The sequence below is a fragment of the Geotrypetes seraphini genome, chromosome 7, assembly GCF_902459505.1.
Source record: "Geotrypetes seraphini chromosome 7, aGeoSer1.1, whole genome shotgun sequence".
NCBI classification, from domain to species: Eukaryota; Metazoa; Chordata; class Amphibia; order Gymnophiona; family Dermophiidae; genus Geotrypetes; species Geotrypetes seraphini.
Window position 1 is genome coordinate 65,511,199 of NC_047090.1, and position 22,091 is coordinate 65,533,289.

The 22,091-nt window shown below is 45.1% G+C and overlaps 1 protein-coding gene across 26 annotated transcripts in view; it reads right to left on the reverse strand.

The window, feature by feature from the left end:
* PPFIBP1 (PPFIA binding protein 1) overlaps positions 1 to 22,091 on the reverse strand; it is a 324,575-nt gene that overhangs the window by 62,492 nt on the left and 239,992 nt on the right. For 25 of the 26 annotated variants that reach the window (XM_033952602.1, XM_033952606.1, XM_033952600.1 and 22 more), the window contains 5 exons: positions 15,961 to 16,118; positions 9,118 to 9,248; positions 7,024 to 7,062; positions 4,875 to 4,935; positions 1,773 to 1,805 (listed from right to left, as the gene is read on the reverse strand). In XM_033952602.1, the coding sequence (XP_033808493.1) occupies positions 1,773 to 1,805; positions 4,875 to 4,935; positions 7,024 to 7,062; positions 9,118 to 9,248; positions 15,961 to 16,118 (422 nt within the window). The remainder of the gene's footprint in view (positions 1 to 1,772; positions 1,806 to 4,874; positions 4,936 to 7,023; positions 7,063 to 9,117; positions 9,249 to 15,960; positions 16,119 to 22,091) is intronic. The other variant, XM_033952590.1, reaches the window with a different exon arrangement.

The window sequence follows — 22,091 nt, forward strand, 5'->3', positions numbered from 1 at the left end:
GCGGTTGCCTGGGTCTCGATGCATATGGATAGGTAGAACAGACTTTTCAGCCATAATAATAATAATAATAATAATAATTTTATTTCTTATATACCGCCAAAGCCATAGTAGTTCGAGGCGGTTTACAACGAAGAAGGGCTGGACAATAAGCGAAAATGGTACAATGTTACAATCAGATAAAATTAGGTGGTAGAGAAAAAAATGGTACAACAGAGAGAAAAAATGGTACAAACAGAAAGAAAGATGGGTACAATTATGGCAATGAAATGGTACAGTGAAGAAGGTCAAGACAATCTGCGTAAAGGACATAGAGAGATAGAGGGCCAGGGTGGGCATAGGGTCTTAGGGTATGAATCGGGTGAAAAGATTAGTTTTTAGTAGTAATACGCTGAAGAAAACTACAGAAAGATGGCTGAAACATCGGTTCTAACTACCTGGATGTGGCAAGACCTGGACAACTGCAATAATCATAATTAATGGATTGTTTAGTGCTTTTATTTATGCTTTTTATTGTAACTGAAGATTGTTTTGCATTTTTTTCTTGTAATTTAAGTTAATTATAACTTTGTTTTATTTAGCTATTTTTTTAGAACTTCGATGGGTTAGGCCAGGGGTAGGCAATTCCGGTCCTTGAAAGCCGGAGCCAGGTCAGGTTTTCAGGATGTCCACAATAAATATGCATGAGATAGATTTGCATCTCAAGGAGTCAGTGCATGCAAATCCATTTCATACATATTCATTGTGGATATCCTGAAAACCTGACCTGGCTCCAGCTCTCGAGGACCGGAATTGCCTACCCCTGGGTTAGGCGGAACATGTTAAAATAAGATCACATGAAAGGAGAGTGGAATGTCCATAAGGTTTTCTCTGAGCATGCACAAAACCCTAAGATATGCACTAATATCACAGTGAAGCAAAGGATTGCAGCATAAAAATTTGCAGACCAGGATAAATATTGTTAAAATTTAATACATAGTAACATAGTAGATGACGGCAGATAAAGACCCGAATGGTCCATCCAGTCTGCCCACCTGATTCAATTTAAATTTTTTTTTTTTTTTCTTCTTAGCTATTTCTGGGCGAGAATCCAAAGCTTTTCCCGGTACTGTGCTTGGGTTCCAACTGCCGAAATCTCTGTTAAGACTTACTCCAGCCCATCTACACCCTCCCAGCCATTGAAGCCCTCCCCTGCCCATCCTCCTCCAAACGGCCATGCACAGACACAGACCGTACAAGTCTGCCCAGTAACTGGCCTAGTTCAATCTTTAATATTATTTTCTGATTCTAAATCTTCTGTGTTCATCCCACGCTTCTTTGAACTCAGTCACAGTTTTACTCTCCACCACCTCTCTCGGGAGCGCATTCCAGGCATCCACCACCCTCTCCGTAAAGTAGAATTTCCTAACATTGCCCCTGAATCTACCACCCCTCAACCTCAAATTATGTCCTCTGGTTTTACCATTTTCCTTTCTCTGGAAAAGATTTTGTTCTACGTTAATACCCTTTAAGTATTTGAACGTCTGAATCATATCTCCCCTGTCTCTCCTTTCCTCTAGGGTATACATATTCAGGGCTTCCAGTCTCTCCTCATACGTCTTCTGGCGCAAGCCTCCTATCATTTTCGTCGCCCTCCTCTGGACCGCCTCAAGTCTTCATTTGCAGGTACCTCCCATTCCCAAATGCAACCTACATTTGCAGCTTTGCATTTTAGACTGATTTTTATAGCTTATATCTGTAATATCACCACAAAACATATAAAAAACTAAAATTACCTCTCTTGGCTTTGGTATAGGTGCTTTTTTCTGCTGGGAAACAGGACGTTGAAGAAATAGTTGGGAAGATTAAGAAAATAACCAGTTAAACATTTTACTGATTTTTCTCATAATAAAATGCAAGGCCCTACTACTTACTAAAGGTTTTCTTCTTTAATTTTGACTACTAAATGCTTTGTGAAAATGACCCAGTTTTGTAGTATTTGAAAACAAACAAAAAAGTACTAAAATATGGAACATCTATAGCAGGGGTCTCAAAGTCCCTCCTTGAGGGCCGCAATCCAGTCGGGTTTTCAGGATTTCCCCAATGAATATGCATTGAAAGCAGTGCATGCAAGGCAGAGCTTATAGCGACTATTTCCTCTAAGCCAGGGATCTCAAAGTCCCTCCTTGAGGGCCGCAATCCAGTCGGGTTTTCAGGATTTCCCCAATGAATATGCATGAGATCTATGTGCATATTCATTGGGGAAAGCCTGAAAACTCGACTGGATTGCGGCCCTCAAGGAGGGACTTTGAGATCCCTAGCTTAGAGGAAATAGTCGCTATAAGATCTGCCTTGCATGCACTGCTTTCAATGCATATTCATTGGGGAAATCCTGAAAACCCGACTGGATTGCGGCCCTCGAGGAGGGACTTTGAGATCCCTGATCTATAGGTACAGGAAATTAAATTTCCAATAGACAGATTTTTTCATGTTTATCGTGTTGGCTGAAACATATTTTGCATCTAATTTACAGTAAGGGTCTGTCTTATTACAGTAAGCTGTATTAGTAAATGGGTTAATGCAGGGGTAGGGAACTCCGGTCCTCGAGAGCCGTATTCCAGTCGGGTTTTCAGGATTTCCCCAATGAATATGCATTGAAAGCAGTGCATGCACATAGATCTCATGCATATTCATTGGGGAAATCCTGAAAACCCGACTGGAATACAGCTCTCGAGGATCGGAGTTCCCTACCCCTGGGTTAATGCATCCTTACGAAGGCCTTCACATGAGCTAAACCCATTTCTAGTGTCTCTACTAAAAAGGATACCGTAGTTTTCTGTTTGTTTTATTTCTGGCTAATGTTATTGTTAGCATACAGCAATTAAAAAAAAAATAACGTGGAAGCACTTACCATCTCCTATTTAGGACGCATTAGCAGGGAAATTCTATAACCAATGCCTAAACTTAGGCATTGGTAGGCACCCTGCCGACGCCTAAGTTAATTGAAAAACGCCATCAGAAACAGCAAAAAAACTGGCAGTGTTGAAGTGCCTACCGATGTCTAAATAAGGCAACTGGAATCACGGCTAGGAACTGCCTTAGGCTGCGGAACGCCATAGGCATGGCCAATGCCAGAAGTGGCATTAGGCAGACTGAAGTAGCTATCTAGCCACAATTCACAGCAAGATAGGTGGCTGAAATGTAGGCCCAGAAAACCCTGCCTCCATTTCAGCCGCCTATCTATACTGCTGCGAGATCCTAAAGCCAGCCCGCAGAAGCCATAAGCTGATCATGGCAGGGGAAGCAAAGCCGCAGCTTTGGGGAGTCCTGCCGGCTCAGCTGATCAGGGGACAGGAGCGGCTGCAGCAGGGGACCCGCAACATCGACAGGAGAGCTGCCCATTCCATTCTTCTGAAACCCTTGACCTCCCCCTTTCACAGGAGGGATGCTCACTCCCTCCTGCTGACAGGCACCCCCGAACTCATGACACCCCCTAACTGCCAATATCCCCGAACCCCTCACCCAACACCCCTAAGCCCAACCCAAACCCCCTCCCATAAGTTTTGTAGTAAGGCTGGCTAGAGGGATGCCTGCTCCCTCCAGCCGGCAGGCCTGCCTCTTCACAATGGTATGCCTTGTCTTCCTGGTGTATCCTGGGATGCATCAGGGAGGATCTAAGGGCCTTAATTGGCCCAGGATCCTAAGGCCCCTCCTATAGGAAAAGCTCTAAGCACTCAGGCCAATCAGTGCCTTAGACCCACTTCCAAGTGCATCCTGGGATACACCTAGGACTCACATTGGCCCCTCTCAGTGCATCCCAGGATGCACCTGGAAGGAGGCCTAAGGCTCTGATTGACCTGGGTGCCTAAGGCCCTCCTATGCCTAACTAGTAGCTTATCTAAGGAATGGAGTTCTCTGGGAGGTGTTTAAGAAGGGAGAAGAGAAGAGAGGTATTGAGGGGCAGCAGAATGAAAACACTTTTGGAGCTTGAACTGTTTGCAAAGTTGTCATGTAAGAAGCCCCACGCCAGCCAATCCAAATCTGTCCAGCCACAATTAGGGCATGGACGTAGAAGTCTGCTCAGTACTGGCTTTGCTTCCTAATTACTGGAGATGCCATCTAAATACCGCTAAGTATGTTTGGTTCCATTTGCTTTCCATACAGGAAATCAGTTACAATACATCCTCTAGAACAGTGTTCTTCAACCTTTTTACACCTATGGACCTGCAGAAATAAAATAATTATTTTGTGGACCGACATTAGTCCGTGGACTGGTGGTTGAAGAACACTGGGCTAAGTCGTGGGCCAGACCCCGCCCACATAATAGTACTAATTGTAACACTATTTTTTCCATTCATTTTTCACAGATACACATTAATGGTTAACCACAAAATTAAACTACACAAAGCACACTGACAGCAGATGTAAATTCTCAAAATTGACATAATTCAATCACTAAATTCAAAAATAAAATCATTCCCCCCTACCTTTGTTGTCTCCCTCCATCCATGCTTTACCTTCTGGCCTGCTCCCGCCTGGCCATTTTATGCCGCCCCCGGTGTTATCTTCAGGCCAGCTCCCTCTTCCTCACTGATGCAGTGCACAAAGCTGCGGGCAGCGGCTCCTTGCGCGTCCCGTGCCTCATCTGGAAGCCTTCCTTCTGACGTTGCAACCTCAGAGAGAAGGCTTCCGGTTCTGGTGCAGGATGTGCATAGGAGCCACTGCACGTGGCTTTGTGCACTGAATCAGTGAGGAAAAGGAAGCTGGCTCGAAGCTAACACCGCATCGATCGCACCATGGTGGTTGAAGAACACTGCTCTAGAAAATGAACTTCTAGAAATGGGTTTCACATGTAGGATAGAGATAAAGCAGTTTAAAAAAATAACAACAAAACCAACCGTATCTGGTGTATCTTTTTTCAAATTGTCCAAGCTGCTAGATTTTTGAAGAACTGGAGTTCTAGAACAAAGAGAAAACAAAATGGGTATAAAAAAAATAACACCCTAAACTAGGGAGCACCCTTATATAAGGAGGTAAAAAGGTTTCAGGTTTCTTTTAAGCTCTGATCTCAAGGAAATTAAATCCTTGTCCTTTATCACTGCCATTCACATCACAAAACATGACGGGAGCATAGATAGTACCATAAATGCTGAGGTTAGACTGAATTTAATTTCTTTGGAGCACAATCATGAAAAATTTCAATTACCTCATTACTGCTTGAGTGTCTATCAGGAAACAATTTGCATTTTTATGAGCCCAGCTAGATTACTAGATAGCCAGAGGGGGAATAAAGGGCATGCAAGAAAAAAACTAGACCACAGTATAAAAACTATGGGGTCCTTTTACAAAGCTGTGGGAGAAAAAGGTCTTAACACACCCTTAGGTGGGTCTATCCTGTGCACTAAGGCCATTTCTACCGCAGTCAGGAATGGCCAGTTTTTCCGATAACACAATTCCACTTCAGTTTACAGATACATAACCAGACATTCTCTTTAAGAATTTTCTGGTAAAGTGCAGAATTTCTTCAATAATTGAACAGAAAAAGAACAGAAGGAACCTTGTCTTAAAACATACGAAGGCAACAGAATAAAGGCAAGTGAAATGTTAAGACCACCTGGTGATTGCAATTATTATTAATATACAAGTCGATTTGAGTACAAGACAAGGTACCCTTTTTCCCCCAAAAAGAGGAGGAAAAAAGGTAGACTTGAATATATGATTGGGGGAGGGGCTAATATTCATGTGACCTGGCAGGATCTGTGCCCTGTCCTCCCTCCCCTGCCAGGCTCTGCACTTAGCACCCCCCTTCCTTTTCTGCCCTGCCAGGCTCTCCACCCTGTCCCCCCTCCCTACCCTGTACCCTGCCCCCCTCTCTTCCGATGCTGTATGACCTGGTGGACTGGAACAGGAGGGATCCCTCCCATTTCCTGTCCTGTCCTGGCCAAGTCTGTCAATTTTTTTTTTTTTTTTACCTCCCTCTGCGTACCTTTTTGAATCCCTGGTGGTCCAGGGTGTACTGGGTAGGAGCAAGCTTTCCATGCTCCTGCCCCATGCTGAGCCCCTCCCTGAATGGCGCCTCGAGTTCTCATGGCCCAGAGGCATACTGGGCATAAGTGAGCTTTTTGCGCTCCCTGAGCTGCTCCCTTAATGACTGCCGCCAGGTCTCACGAGTCCCACAAGAACTGGTGGCAGCCATTCAGTGAGTGGCTCAATGCCAGGAAGGAGCGCAAAAAGCTCACTCCTGCCTGGTACACCGCTGGACCGCAAGAACTTGAACCAGCCATTCAGAGGGGCTCAGTGTGGGGCAGGAGTGCGGAAAGCTCGCTCCTGCTTAGTATAGTGCTGGACCACCAGAGATTCAAAAAGGTATGTGGGGGGAAGTGGGAGGGAGGTAAAAAAAATTGTCAGAGTGGGCCAGGACAGGAGACAGAAGGGATCCCCTCCTGTTCCAGGTCATACGGCAGGACGGTATCATCAGAGTTTAACTTACTTAGTTGTTCCATAGAGTCTGTTAAAAGATTTGCTATTACATATATCTTTGCTTCTGCTAACGGGCATGGCCTTGCTGAATCATCCTGATTGTTTACTGTTACCATTCTTGGATTGTTTGCAATGTTTTAGTATAAGTTTGCATTACAACTCTTGTTTCTTGCTGCAATTTTGGCTGCTTTATCAATAAAAATCATTTACAAAACAAAAAAATAAATCAGGAAAAGTAAATATTTCTACTATCCAATTACATTAAAAAACCATAATTTGAATAAACATTATATGCTTTCCTTTTACTTGCAGGAGTATATGCTGTATTTTGGAAGGATCTTAATATAGTCTCTGACTTTAGGTAACAGTTTTGGTGTGAACTTTGTAACACCTAATGAAGAATAGAAATTTGTTGTGAGAATTCTACAAGTGGCAATTTTATTTTACAAAGTGCCATGTCATGGTTAACACCTACATAAGCCCAAGACACAACAGTTGTATAGTGTCACTTCACAACTGCAATACTTTTAACTACTAACATACAGGACAGATAAAAACAGTACTTACAATTTTGCTTCTGCAGTGATACCTTCTGTTTTCACTTCACTACAAGATAAGATAATTTAAATTAATGCACAGCTAAATCTGGAGTCAGTTCTTAAAGACATTTAACTCGAAACTTAATTTAACCATACAAGATTTTCAACAAAATAACTATGAACTCTGTAGTACTATGGATCAAACTTTAACAAAGATTTACTATTTATCTTCTCTCTTAAGAGACACATGGTATAAGGGAGCAGAAAGCTGAACTCAAGGAAAGAAAACTGCCCACTGAATCAAAAGCTAAAGTTTGACCAGAATGGGAAAGCAGATGGAAAAAATAAAGACTGAGCAATTGCAGATGAGTGACAATAAGCTCTTGAGAGCACCAGAGAGAACAGTGACTGGCATGCAGAAGCTTATAAGTAAATTTAAACAGAATACAAGGATATAGACAATGGCCTGGATGAATGTAAGGCTCAGTTCAATCCAAGACTAAAAGGGTCTCCCCCTTACTCAAAGTAGTGAAGACGCAGGAGATTGCGAAGACCTGCAACGTGACAAACACACTCGAGAAATGGGCTGCGACATCGCAAATGAGGTTTAACGTGGGTAAGCGTAAGGTGATGCATATCGGTAACAAAAATCTTATACACGTCTACAGAATGTCCGGTGCAGTACTTGGAGAGATCTCCCAGGAAAGAGACTTGGGAGTACTGGTCGACAGGTCGATGAAGCAGTCCGCACAATGTGTGGCGGTGGCGGAAAGGGCCAACAGAATACTAGGAATGATTAAGAAGGGGATCACAAACAGATCGGAGAAGGTTATCATGCCGCTGTACCGGGCCATGGTATGCCCTCACCTGGAATACTGCGTCCAGCACTGGTCGCCATACATGAAGAAGGACATAGTACTACTTGAAAGGGTCCAGAGAAGAGCGACTAAAATGGTAAGGGGCTGGAGGAGTTGCCGTACAGTGAGAGATTAGAGAAACTGGGCCTCTTCTCCTTGAAAAGAGGAGAATGAGAGGGGACATGATCGAAACATTCAAGATAATGAAGGGAATAGACTTAGTGGATAAAGACAGGTAGAGAGAACGAGAGGGCACTCTCTAAAGTTAAAAGGAGATAGATTCCGTACAAACGTAACAAAGTTCTTCTTCACCCAGAGAGTTGTGGAAAGCTGGAATGCTCTTCCTGAGGCTGTTATAGGGGAAAACACCCTCCGGGGATTCAAGACAAAGTTAGACAAGTTCCTGTTAAATCGGAATGTACGCAGGTAGGGCTAGTCTCAGGGTACTGGTCTTTGACCTAGGGGCCACCATGTGAGCGGACTGCTGGGCACAATGGACTACTGGTCTGACCCAGCAGTGGCAAATCTTATGTTCTTATAACACCAGTTAGCATGACAAACTAGAGACTAGTTATCTTAAAAGGCAGTTTTGAGTCACCCAACCTAGAACCAAAAGGAGTCATGTCATGAGTCCAATGGAAGCAGTTTGCCTCTAGAGAAAATGGAAGGCAAGCCAGTTGTGCTAAAGAAACATCTAGTCCACAAGACTCTGGAACAATTGGAAAACATCCTTTCTGATAGGCGCAAAGAATCTAATAGTTGTAGCATCAATCTCTAATATATGTTTAGTACTAGACCGATAGTTGGTCAGCTCTGTACATGTTTGAAAGATATAAGAATCTTTTGTGACACATGTAGTCTTGCTACATGCTGAATATTACGACCATATATTTATTAAGTGGAGAAAGACAACAAACAAGTTTTATCCATCTAAGGAAGCGCTTCTATCTGGCTGGACAAGATGACTTCTAAATACTACTTTTTTAAAAAAAAATTTAGCACACATCTTTTCAGTAGTAGGTATTTTCCTGTCTCATGAGGGTTTACACTCTAAATCAGTACCCGAGACAATGGCGGTTTAAAAGACTTGCCCAAAATCACGAATATTAGTGGAATTTGAACCATGGGCTTCTCTAGATCTCTGATCATTAAATGGCTGCTCCTCTCACGCAGTGCACTACTGCAGGCTTGTTAAAAGTGGCACGCCATCAACAATGCCAAAAATCCCAGCATACCACCCCGAAAAACTTAAAATCAAATTGTACCTCGTTTCAGACACAGTGCTGGTTTCAAGAAGTCCCTTTGTGCTTTCTGGCAGCTTATCCAAGGTTTTAGATGTTTGTGAAAATGAAGGGATTGTAACTTGTAAGACACTTGTATGGATTTCTACAGATTTCTTTGAAGGAAAGAAAAAAAGAATTAAAGTGTGCTTTTAAATATCATAGCAAAAGCAAAAAAAAAAAAAAAACCACCCCCAAACCACTATTAAAAACAGCTGTAGCTTTTTGATTGCCCAAAAATATTTGGCTAATTTAATCCCAAAAGCAAAATAAAAGGTTTCCAAAAACAAATCACACTATCTAAAAGGAACCTCAGGCATTAGAAGGTGATAGCTTATCAATAACAGTTTCTCTCATACTTATATAATGCCTGAGTGTGCTGGACTATAAAGAACATCGTTGTCACCATCATTGCACCCCAAAGCCCTTATGGACTGTTGAAGCTGGTGACAGGAACCATCCTTCCTGCCCAATGTCCTTTCTTGTACTGAATAATGCATACATTGACATGTTATCTCCCTTCTAATACCTAAAGTGAGATGTGGCGACATTACCACCAAGCGGAGAGATCAGGGACTCATCCCTAGCTCAGTTCTGCTGCATCACAGAATGACCATGGATGCTGCACTCAGAGCCCTGGAGAGAGGTAATCCATCATGCAATGGCAGCCCCTAGTGGCTAGTTCTAAAAATTCAACTCCTTCCCCACCCTCCTACAAATGGTATACAGTACTCCCCCGATATTCGCAGAGGTTCCGTTCCAGGAACCTCCGTGAATATAAAAAAACTGCAAATACGGTTTTTCGCCTGGGGAGGTAGGAAAGGGCAGCTGGAGCACCGGCGAGTGAAGGAAATCACTCGCAGTATTCTCCAACCGCCTCTTCCTGTACTAAAGTCGGGCTTCACCAATCAGGAGCTGCTTTGACACGCAGCTCCTGATTGGTGAAGCCCGACTTTAGTACAGGAATGGGGTGTGTTGGTGGGAATCCCCCCTACTTTACTTAATACTGTTTGCACTGCCACATTATACAGAAAACTTAACTTTTTCCTAAAAAAAAAAAACCCAGGAAAAAGTTAAGTTTCCTCTATAATGGGGGGGTTCCAACCCCCCCCCCCCAATGGCAGCGCGAACACTATTAAGTAAACTGGGGGGTTCCCCCCTCACACACCCCGTTGGAGCTCCTTTAAAATTAACTTTTCCAGCAGCGCGCTGGAGTCTTGCGTGCAATTGTCTGGGCTTTCATGTCGGTGCAGCTTTGTCCCGCACGCGAATGACTGTGAACCGAAAAAATGTCCTGGAACACAGGCAGCTTGTGGTACTACAGGAAATGCCAGGAGCAGCTGTGAGAGGTTGCAGCACCTATTTCAGAAAGCAGCTGCGATGAGGCAGGAGCAAGAGGGCCACGCTCCTTCCACAAAGACTCCCGTTGGACTACCAGGTACCTGGTTAGGCCCGGGGAGAGGGAATCATGGGGTTGGGAGGAAGATGGTAAAATTATGTGATTACCTGTTAATTTTCTTTCCTTTAGAAGCAGCAGATGAATCCAGAGACAAGTGGGAATAGCTCACATCGACCAGCAGGTGGAGATAGAGAAACTGATTAACAGTTGGCCTTATAGCCTGGGATTCCTTCTGTCCATTCAGTTATGCTCCTTGCCCAAGCATCCAGTAATAAGAGAATGAGCATCCACAAAAAAAACTTCTTTCCAGTAGATAAAATAGAATCCATCAATTACCGAATACCACTACCAACCATAACCCAACCGAAAAGATGCAACCTAACCCGGTGACCGGAATAACCTCGAAGGGGTGGGGCTCTGGATTCATCTGCTGCTTCTAAAGGAAAGAAAATTAACAGGTAATCACATAATTTTACCTTCCTTAGCAAAGCAGCAGATGAATCCAGAGACAAGTGGGATGTAGCAAAGCAAAACTCAAACTGGGTGGGAAGCTAATGCTGCCTCCGCTATCACTGAAGTGCCAAAACCAGCCTCCGCATGGGCAGCCACGTCCAAACGGTAATGCTTCGAAAAAGTATTTCCAGAAGACCAAGTAGCCGCTCGGCAAATTTCCTCCAAGGAAATACCCCCGGTCTCCACCCAAGACGTAGCCAATGCTCTAGTCGAATGAGCACGAAGTTGCTCCGGTACCTGCTTCCCTGATAACACATAAGCCGAAGCAATCGTTTCTTTAACCCACCGAGCGATGGAAGCTTTAGACGCGGCCATCCCCTTATTTTTTCCCGCGAACAACACAAATAGGTGATCCGATCGCCGAAAGTCGTTAGTCACCCCCAAATAATGAAGGACCATCCGGCGCACATCCAGGAGACGCAAAGACGAGAATTGCTCCCCCCAATCTTCCCGTCGAAAGGCCGGGAGGAATAAACATTGATTCACATGAAAGGAAGAAACCACCTTAGGCAGGAAGGATGGCACCGTTCGAACAGAAACCCCAGAATCCGAAATACGCAAAAACGGCTCCCTACAAGATAGTGCCTGCAATTCGGACACCCTTCTTGCAGAAGCCATAGCTATCAAGAACACCGTCTTTAACGTGACATCCTTCAGCGTAGCCGCAGACAAAGGCTCAAAAGGTGCCGCCCGCAACCTCCCAAGAACAAGCTTAAGACTCCACGCGGGACTGGTTCGTTTTACAGGAGGCCGGATATGGTGAACCCCCTTGAGGAATTGAACCATGTCGGGCTGCGACGCGAGCGCCAAACGAGAAACTCGGCCCCTGTAACAAGCAATGGCCGCTACCTGAACCTTCAGCGAATTATAGGCTAATCCTTTAACTACGCCCTCTTGTAGAAAAGAAAGAATAGACGACAAAGACGCCCGGAAGGGCGAAATACCCTGCCTCTCACACCACGACTCAAAAACTCTCCAAATTCTAGCATAGGAGGCAGATGTAGAAATTTTCTTTGCTCGAAGAAGAGTGGCAACAACCTGTTCTGAATAGCCCCTACTCCTCAGCCGCGACCGTTCAATAGCCAGGCCGTAAGACCAAAGTGGGATGGATTTTCTATGGATATTGGACCCTGAGTCAGTAAGTCTTGAGTCACTGGAAATTGTAACCGATCGCCTGCGCATAATTGCATCAGATCTGCGTACCACGGCCGACGCGGCCAATCTGGAGCTACCAAGATCACCCTCCCCTGAAAGAGAGCGATGCGTTGCAACACTCGACCTATCATCGGCCAGGGAGGAAATATGTACAGAAGGGAATCCGGAGGCCAAGGGAGAGCTAACGCGTCCACCCCCTCCGAGTTCTGTTCCTTGCGTCTGCTGAAGAACCGAGGCAGCTTTGCATTGCGAGACGCGGCCATGAGATCGATTTCCGGAAGTCCCCACCTTAGGACTATCAGATCGAACGCTTGAGCGGACAACTCCCATTCGCCTGGATCGAGAAGATGTCTGCTGAGGAAGTCCGCCTGAACGTTTTCGCGACCCGCAATGTATGCCGCCGAGAGGAGGGGAACATGCATCTCTGCCCATCGAAACAGCACCATTGCTTCTTCGGCTAACTGAGGACTCCGGGTACCTCCCTGACGATTGATATACGCTACTGCCGTGTCGCTGTCCGAAAAAACCCTGGTCGGACGGTCCTGAATCATGGACTGAAATGCCAGAAGTGCTAGCCTGATAGCCCTCAACTCTAACATATTAATCGACCACTGGGCCTCCTCCGAGGACCAAGTCCCCTGCACTGACGCTTGCAGGCACTGAGCCCCCCAGCCCCGAAGACTGGCATCCGTCGTAACCACGACCCAATCCGGCGTCGCCAGTGGCATGCCCCGGAACAGATTGAACTCGTTGAGCCACCACAGCATGCTGTGAGTCGCTCGAGGAGTCCACTGGAGACGCCGATCGTAGTCCTGAGACGCCGGAGACCATCGGGAAAGGAGAGACATCTGTAAAGGCCTCATGTGGAACTGCGCCCAGGGTACCACCTCTAGAGCCGCCACCATCGAGCCCAGCACTTGAACATAATCCCAAACTCGAGGTCTGGGTGACTCGAGAAGCCGATGAACTTGAGACTGTAACTTCTCTCCCCTTTCTCGGGGTAGAAACACCTTCCCCCGACAAGTATCGAACAATATCCCCAGATGTACCAAAGATTGGAACGGGGATAGAGAACTCTTGGGAAAGTTGATGATCCACCCCAGAGATTGCAGGAGCGATATAACTCTTTGAGTCACCGACAAACTTTCCTGCCTGGACGAGGCGCGAATCAACCAATCGTCTAAGTAAGGGTGTACTCGAATTCCCTCTTTGCGTAGAAATGCTGCCACTACTACCATCACCTTTGAAAAAGTGCGAGGAGCTGTTGCCAGACCAAAGGGCATCGCCCGAAATTGATAATGCTGGCCTAAAATCGCAAATCGCAGAAACCGCTGATGCGGGGGCCAAATTGGAATATGAAGGTACGCCTCTTTGAGATCGAGGGAAGTTAGGAACTCCCCCGGCCTCACTGCCGCAATAACTGAGCAAACTGACTCCATACGGAAATGGCGAACACTGAGATATTCGTTGACTCCTTTGAGATCCAGTACCGGTCTGAATGACCCCCCTTTTTTGGGCACAATGAAGTAAATGGAATACCTGCCTAGGCCCACCTCTTCCCGTGGCACCGGCACCACTGCTCCCAGCTCCAGAAGCACCTGAAGAGTCATTCGGACCGAGTCTCCCTTGGCTTCCCCATTGCACGGGGATACCAAGAAAGAATCGGCGACGGGAGAGGATAACTCTAACTTGTAACCGTCTTGAATAATGTCTAACACCCATTGATCCGACGTAATTTTGGCCCACTCCGCTAAAAAAGCCGACAGCCGTCCCCCTAAGGGAATGGCGGAGGGAGCCAAGACCCCGTCATTGTGGAGTGCGACTAGTTGGGACACGGGCTGGCTGCGCTGAGGGAGGCTTCGCTGTGTGAAAGGAATTTTTCTGCGTAAACCTAGGTCTCGAAGAAGGGAAGGAACCATACGTGGATCGGAAAACAGGTTTACCTGTCCTATATCTCCTAACCTCCCGGAAACGCTGTCTGGAAGCGGAAAACTTCAACTGGGGCCTAGGCCTATCTTCCGGCAACCGCTGGGTCTTGGTATCCCCAAAATCCTTCACCAATCTAACTAAATCCTCTCCAAACAGCCAACGTCCTTTAAAAGGGAGTTTAACGAGCCGTAGCTTGGACGCCGCATCTGCCGCCCAATTACGGAGCCATAAGGATCTGCGGGAAACAACCGAAAGAGACATCTGCTTTGCAGAAGCGCGAATAATATCATATAAGGCATCTGCTAAATACGCCAGACCAGACTCCAAATCAGCAAGTTCCGATGGGACCGAACCCCCTGTCTCCATCAAATTATCAGTCATCACCTGAGACCACTGCAGACATGCCCGTGCCGCATACGAGCTACAAATCGCGGCCTGTAAAGTGACCGCAGCCACTTCAAATGACATTTTTAGAGAAGATTCAATCTTTCTATCCTGAGTATCCTTTAGTGTAACTCCCCCTTCCACCGGCAAGGTAGTCTTTTTGGTCACCGCGGCCACCAGTGCGTCGACTCTGGGTAACTGAAATTTCTCAAGTTCGTTTGGGGCAACGGGATACAAGAGCCGCATGGCTTTCGCCACCCTTAGACTGGCCTCCGGCGTATCCCATTGCGCCGCAATAAGTTCCTGCATAGCTTCATGCACTGGAAAAGATCTAGGTGGCTTTCGCGTACCTGCCATCAGGGGGTTTGTGGACCCAGAAACCGTAGCATCTACCTGCGAGATGTTCAACCCCTGTAATGCCTTTGAAATTAAAGAAGAAAGTTCTTCCCTATGAAAAAGACGGAGAGCGGAAGGATCATCTACTTCCCTACCCGGGGGATCCTGTGACTCCAAGTCTAACACCTCACCTTCCTCTAACGAGTCAGGAAGAGATACCAAACCAAAAAAGTACTCACCAAAGACTCCCAAACCGCCCTTCAAGACGCAACGTTATGGCTGGCAGTTGTACTGAAAGCTGATAACAAGGTACAGCACAGCAAAGGCAGGCTCCGTTTTTTTTTTGTTTTTTTTTAAACTGGAAAGAAGAAAATTCGGAGCTCAGCTAACCCCTCAATCAACCGGAGGGGAGGGTGGAGAAGGGACCTGGGAGGGCCCAGGTGTAGCTCCTAAAGCCGGCACCGTTCAGCCAGGCACCCCTGTCTGACTGAAGAGAGATAATCTCAACAGCAGATTAAACCTGCATAGTAATTCACTCAGCGTGACCAGAATCCAGGAGCTAGAGTACTATCTCTCACCCCTGCTGGGAGATAGAGCAAACTGAATGGACAGAAGGAATCCCAGGCTATAAGGCCAACTGTTAATCAGTTTCTCTATCTCCACCTGCTGGTCGATGTGAGCTATTCCCACTTGTCTCTGGATTCATCTGCTGCTTTGCTAAGGAATAAAGGGTTGGGGCCTGGAGAGTCACAGCTACATGCAAGAGCAGCCGCATGTGGCTTGCGACCTGCAAGTTGCTGACCCCTGCCATAGAGAATACCTATGTCGAAAAATTGCTTCTACTATCAATACCAAGATGCTATGAATGTTTACTTAAGCTAGTTAATATTATGGACTCAGCAGTCAAAAATGTGGACCATTTGACAAAGTGCAAGTACACCTGTTTTATAGAAGAGGCTCCTACCAGGCAACCAGTTACATAATTCCCCTTCCCTCCTCTCCCATATGTTTAAAGGTTCATCAAAAGATATCTGTATGAAATAAAATGCAGTATAAATTGCTTTGCTTGCTTTTCCATTCAAGTTACAAGGACTCACAGAAACATAACTCACCAATATTTCTTCAGGAGTATTTATGTCCTCCAACTCTATAGGGTTTGTCATCGCTGTTAATTGAACAGGCAATAATGTTTTCTCCATCTCACCTAAACCTCCAAGTAAGGCTGAAAAAGATCCTGAATTCAGTGTCTCATCGTTTCCACCATCTTTCACTACAGAGAAGACAAATATAAAATAGATCCAGGTGTTCATTAACAGCATTAGACAGGATTAACACATTGACTAGGGGTTGGTGGACCATGATTTAGTTTCTAATAAAATAAAGACGATCCAGTCATAGAAATAGTTCAGAAAACTAAAATGGGAATCCTATTGTATGAAAACAAACTGCAAAGTAAACATTCCTTCTAAAATATGCACCAGAGAATATACAGGAAGAGGCCAAATACAGCCTAACCATAATTAAGATACAATTCCTACTACTACTATCGTTACAATTTTACTTATCTGCAGAATTTGTTCTGATAGATCAGGGTATCGACAACCTGTGGCTCATGAGCCACATGCAGCTCTTCTCTCATGTATAGATAGGCCCCCCAGATCTACCAAAGAACTTGGTGGTCCAGCAGGGGTCTTTGTGGGAGGAACGCAGCCCTCTTACGCCCTCTTACTTACGGCTGCCTTCTAAAATGGCTGTAACAACCTCTTGCGGAAGCTCTCAGAGTGTAGGGGGGTGAGGCATTGTGGAGCCATGTTCCTGTTCCAAAGACCCCTCCTTCCTTCCCCACTGGACCTGGTTCCTAGGTAGGCTCTTGGGGTTGGGAGAGAGATCAAAGGGTCATGGCATGGAAATGGGAGAGAGCCTTGGCTATGGGTTAGGGGGGAGGGGCAGGGATGAGAGGGGTTGGAGGGGAGAAAAAAAAAAGAGAGAAGCTAGACCTTGAGGAAGGAAGAGAGAATGAGAGACCTGGAATCTTTCAAACCCCCATCTCTACCCATTGCAACTCTTTGTAAATCATTGCAACTCTTTGTAAACATTTAAGATAAAATGATTCCTATGATAGATCATGATTTAATGATTCACCTTTTGATTCCATTGTTATATCAGGAAGAGCAATTGACTGGTTTAGGGGATTTATTTGTGATAGAACTTATTCAGTGAAATGGGCAAATGTTAGATCAGAGATTTGGTCCATGAGATACGGAGTTCCACAAGGTTCTCCACTGACTCCGATCCTTTTTAATTTGATAATGGCAACTTTTGGTTTTACTTATGTGGGCAAAGAAATTTCATATTACACAAATGATGAACAATACGACTTTATTGGTCCCTTTTGATTCTTCTTTTCAGGCTATAATTGCTTTGCTACAAAAGGGTTTTACACCCTGGTGGAAGTTTGGGCTACTTTGTTGTTTTTTGGTTTTTTTTTTTTTTTTTCCAATTATCTTTATTAACAATTGCAATGAAGCTGAATTAAAAGGAGCTTCCAAAATGCATTTTAGCTGCAACATTCTGTAGGATTTGAAGGTGATCAAAAAAGCCATCAGTGCAACCAGTATACAGGGGTGTTTGTTTTGTTTTTTCCCCCAAACCAATTTCAACCATAACAAAGTGGATGGGAGGGCTAATTTGTTATGGCTGAAATTGGTTTGGCCCTCCTAATTGTCTCCTCCATCTGAAATTATTTTACTTGAAGACTCAATTTAACAAGATTCAACTGATTCGTGGAGTCTTATAAATTGGGAAAAAACCCCAAAACAAACACCCCTGTATACTGGTTGCACTGATGGCTTTTTTGATCACCTTCAAATTCTACAGAATGTTGCAGCTAAAATGCATTTTGGAAGCTCCTTTTAATTCAGCTTCATTGGCTTCCTGTTCATGCCTGTCTTTGTTTAAACTATGTACCATTACTTTCAGATTAATACATGGGATATATCCAAATTATTTACCAAGCCTATTTCTATCAGGGAACGTTGTCGCGGACCAAGCTTCAGCCTCACAATCCTCCCCATCTCTGCCCTGTACCAGACTCTCAGAAGACATATGCGATCGTGGGAGAGGGTTGTGCCGAGGGCAGGAGGGCCTGGGATCCCTCCTGCCCATATCTTAGTGGGGGTGGGGGTGGGGTCGCCTGGGTAGGAGGGCTTGGGCTCCTTCCTGCCCGGATTGTAGTCAGCAGGGCGGGTATCTCGGGGTATGAGGGCTTGGGCTCCCTCCTGCCCGGATCGTAGTCAGCGGGGTGGGGGTCGCTGGGCCAGGAGGGCTTGGGCTCCCTCCTGCCCGTTCTTGTCAGGGGTGGGGGGCTTTCTCTCCTGCTGCGATAGCGATCTGAAGTGCCTGCGGTTGACGGCACTTCGGGATCGTTATCACGGCAGGAGAGATTGGCTATCTCCTCTGCTGCGATGGTTGCAGTGGGGGGTGGGTAGGTTGCTGGGCTGCTGAGCTGATCACGCCAGTCGCCATCGGCTTAGAGGGCCCTTTTTCGGCACTTATACCTGTTTTGACTTGGTCTAAGTCAAAACGTATAAGAGCTGACTACGCAACCTGCCTAAAGTTTTGGTTATACCTGCTGGACGCCTATGTCTAGGTCAGCTCACCTCTCGCCCTTTCCTCTCCTCTAAAAACGCCTCTTTTTGCTCTATGCGTTTAGAGGCAGGGGAAAGGCCTAAGCTGGTTTTAGATACATCTAAAACTAGCTTCGGTTATGGGTACTTGGACGATCAGGCTTTTTGATCATCCAGGTACACATTTAGGCCACTTTTTAGACTTTTTTTTTTTTTTTTTTTTAATTATGAGCCCCATAGTGTTTAGTTCGTTTCTCCTTGATCACGGTTTTATAGTTCTTTATCTGTAAGCTCCATATGATCTTATCTTCAAATTTGCCTTAACATTTTCTCTGCGCAGTGTGCTTTGTGTTTTTTAATTTTGTGGTTACCAATATGTATTGTTAATAAGATTATATTGTGTGTATATGAAAAATGAATGGAAGAAATTGCATTACAATTAGTACTATAATTATGGGGGTGGGGTCTGGGGCAGAGCTTGGGAGGGGTACTCGGCTGATATTTGTTAGACTTAAAGGGTGCTTGGCTTGAAGAAGTTGAGAAACACTGCCCTAGTGCACTTTGGTAAACCTAGCCTTTAGATTTCAAAGACCTGTGGGACAGGGAAAAGCCTTTTATTTAAAAATGTATTACTCGCAACCATCCAACAATTCTGAGTAAGTTACAATGTTTTTTTTATTCTCTGAGTCTGTCTCTATTTTATGACAAGAATTGATTATTGTAATATTGTCAATAAATCTACTCTTAAACCTCATACTCTACAAAATACAACTATTAGACTTCTCTGTCATTTGTGTAAAACGGATCATGCCACTCCTTTACTAAAGAAATACCATTTGTTATCGGTAGTGTATCATACACTTTAAGATTCTCTTTTTCGCTTTCAAAGCTTTTTGGCAAGGTACCCCAGCTTTTTTATTGTTACTGACTCTCCCATATTTTCTGGCTCGAATCATGATCACTGAATGAGTACAGGATGGCTCTGCCTGGTTGACTTAGAGCGCACTTTGGTTCACAGCCCCACCCAATGGAATGCTATGCCTCTCTCAAATTAGTGAACAGCTCTCTGTGAAAACTTTTAAGACCTTGTTGAAAACTTGGTTGTTTGAGCAGGCCTGCAATCCCAGATGACACAAAGTGGTCTTGGGCTTCCTAGAATTTTAATGGACATACGACTTGTTTTTTTTCCCTAACAAATGTTCTCTTTCCTGGTCGCCGTACACAAAGAAGGCATACACAAAGAAGTACTATTCAAAAGGGTCCAGAGAAGAGCGACTAAAATGGTCGCCGTACACAAAGAAGTACTATTCAAAAGGGTCCAGAGAAGAGCGACTAAAATGGTTAAGGGGCTGGAAGAGTTGCCGTACAGCGAGAGATTAAAGAAACTGGGCCTCTTCTCCCTCGAAAAGAGGAGACTGAGAGGGGACATGATAGAAACATTCAAGATACTGAAGGGAATAGACTTAGGGCTCCTTTTACTAAGGTGTGCTAGCTGTTTTAGCGCGTGCGCTACAATATTGCATGCGCTAAACGCTAATGCCTCCATAGAGCTTGCGTTAGTATTTATCGTTTAGCACACACAAAAAACTCTAGCGCTCCTTAGTAAAAAGGAGCCCTTAGTAGATAAAGACAGGTTGTTCACCCTCTTCAAGGTAGGAACGAGAGGGCACTCTCTAAAGTTAAAAGGGGATAGATTCCGTACAAACGTAAGGAAGTTCTTCTTCACCCAGAGAGTGGTGGAAAACTGGAATGCTCTTACGGAGGTTGTTATAGGGGAAAACACCCTCCAGGGATTCAAGACAAGGTTGTACAAGTTCCTGCTGAATCAGAATGTACGCAGGTAGGGTTGATCTCAGTTAGGGCTCTGGTCTTTGACCTAGGGGCCACCACGGGAGCAGACTGCTGGGCGCGATGGACCACTGTTCTGACCCAGCAGCGGCAATTCTTATGTTCCTTTCTAATCAGTTTTTATGTCTGTATACTGCCTTACCTTGCAGGTCAGTTAAGGCAGTGAAGTAAATTCTGAATGAATGAATAAATAAACCTAACACAGCATGAGCTCAAGTCTAGGCATGTGAGCGATTAAATTAAAATCCAATCTAAATTGCAGCTATTACATCCTCAAAGATGCAAAGGCTTTACTTCTTGCGCAATACCATTTTTCATTCTAGCTAGCAACAAAAATGTTACAAGCTACAAGTTCTCCTATTCAACCAGTATAGTATACCAGGTACACAGCAAGAAATGTTCTCAGTGCTAGCATCTCTGAATGAAAAGCATCTGAACATTTGGAAAAAGGTTAAGGCAAGTAGTCTCTCTGGAAAAGAGGAGGCTCAGGGGGGATATGATAGAGACCTTCAAAATACTTAGGGGCATAGAGAGGGTGGACAGGGACAGGTTCTTCAGACTAAAAGGGATGACAGGTACGAGGGGGCACTCAGAGAAACTGAAGGGAGATAGGTTCAAATCAAATGCAAGGAAGTTTTTCTTCACCCAAAGGGTCGTGGACAAATGGAATGCGCTCCCGGAGGAAGTGATCCGGCAGAGTACAGTACAGGGATTCAAACAGGGATTGGACAGATTCCTGAGGGAAAAGGGAATCGTGGGGTACTGAGGGAGGTGCTGGGGTGTTGCATAAGTATAGACAGCTCACCAGGTCATGTAGGTGAAAGGCCGGAGGGTTAGGACTTTGATGGGAAGATAGGACTTCGATGAGATACCTAGGGGGCAAGGGGGCCCCTTCTGGTGATTCAGGCAGGTCATGACCTGTTGGGCCGCCGCGGGGGCGGACTGCTGGGCGGGATGGACCTGTGGTCTGACCCGGCAGAGGCACTGCTTATGTTCTTAGTCATATGTTTACTTTATGAATTTGAGGAAGCTGAATCAATTATTTTCATTTTATCTGTTTTTAGTTTAGTTTTTGAACAATTGTACGCTGTTTTGGTCTTCATTTTGGGTTAAGATGGTAGAGAAGTCTTAAAATACAAAAATTTCCATTCTGCCTTTATTGGATCCAAGGTAAAGCACAAAGGAAAACATACGTTTGAAACGGTAAGTTAAAGGGTTGTTCAGGAAAACTCATTGTAAATAAATGTAACACAGTAGGGCAGAGCCATGTAGAGTTATGTGAGATATTGGCATGCACAGACTTTCCTTTGACCAAAATAGCAACTTATATGAATCTAGAAATGAACTCTCCTCCATTCCAAAACTGCTCTAGCCCCTTCCTCACATGCCATCACGTCTGTGTTGGAAGGCTTCATTCTCAGCTGTGTCGTTAACTCTCCTCATCCACTAGGCCAGGGGCAGGCAATTCCGGTCCTCGAGAGCCGGAGCCAGGTCAGGTTTTCAGGATATCCACAATGAATATGTATGAGATGGATTTGCATGCACTGCCTCCTTGGAATGCAAATCTATCTCATGCATATTTGTGGAAATCCTGAAAACCTGACCTGGCTCTGGCTCTCGAGGACCGGAATTGCCTGCCCCTGCACTAGGCATAAACAAAACTTGCTCACACACCCTCTACTACTAAGTGCTCACCGAGGCTCTTACCATCAACCTAAAATAAAGGAGCCTTCCACTAAGGCTAGGCATTACAATGCAACTAAATGAGG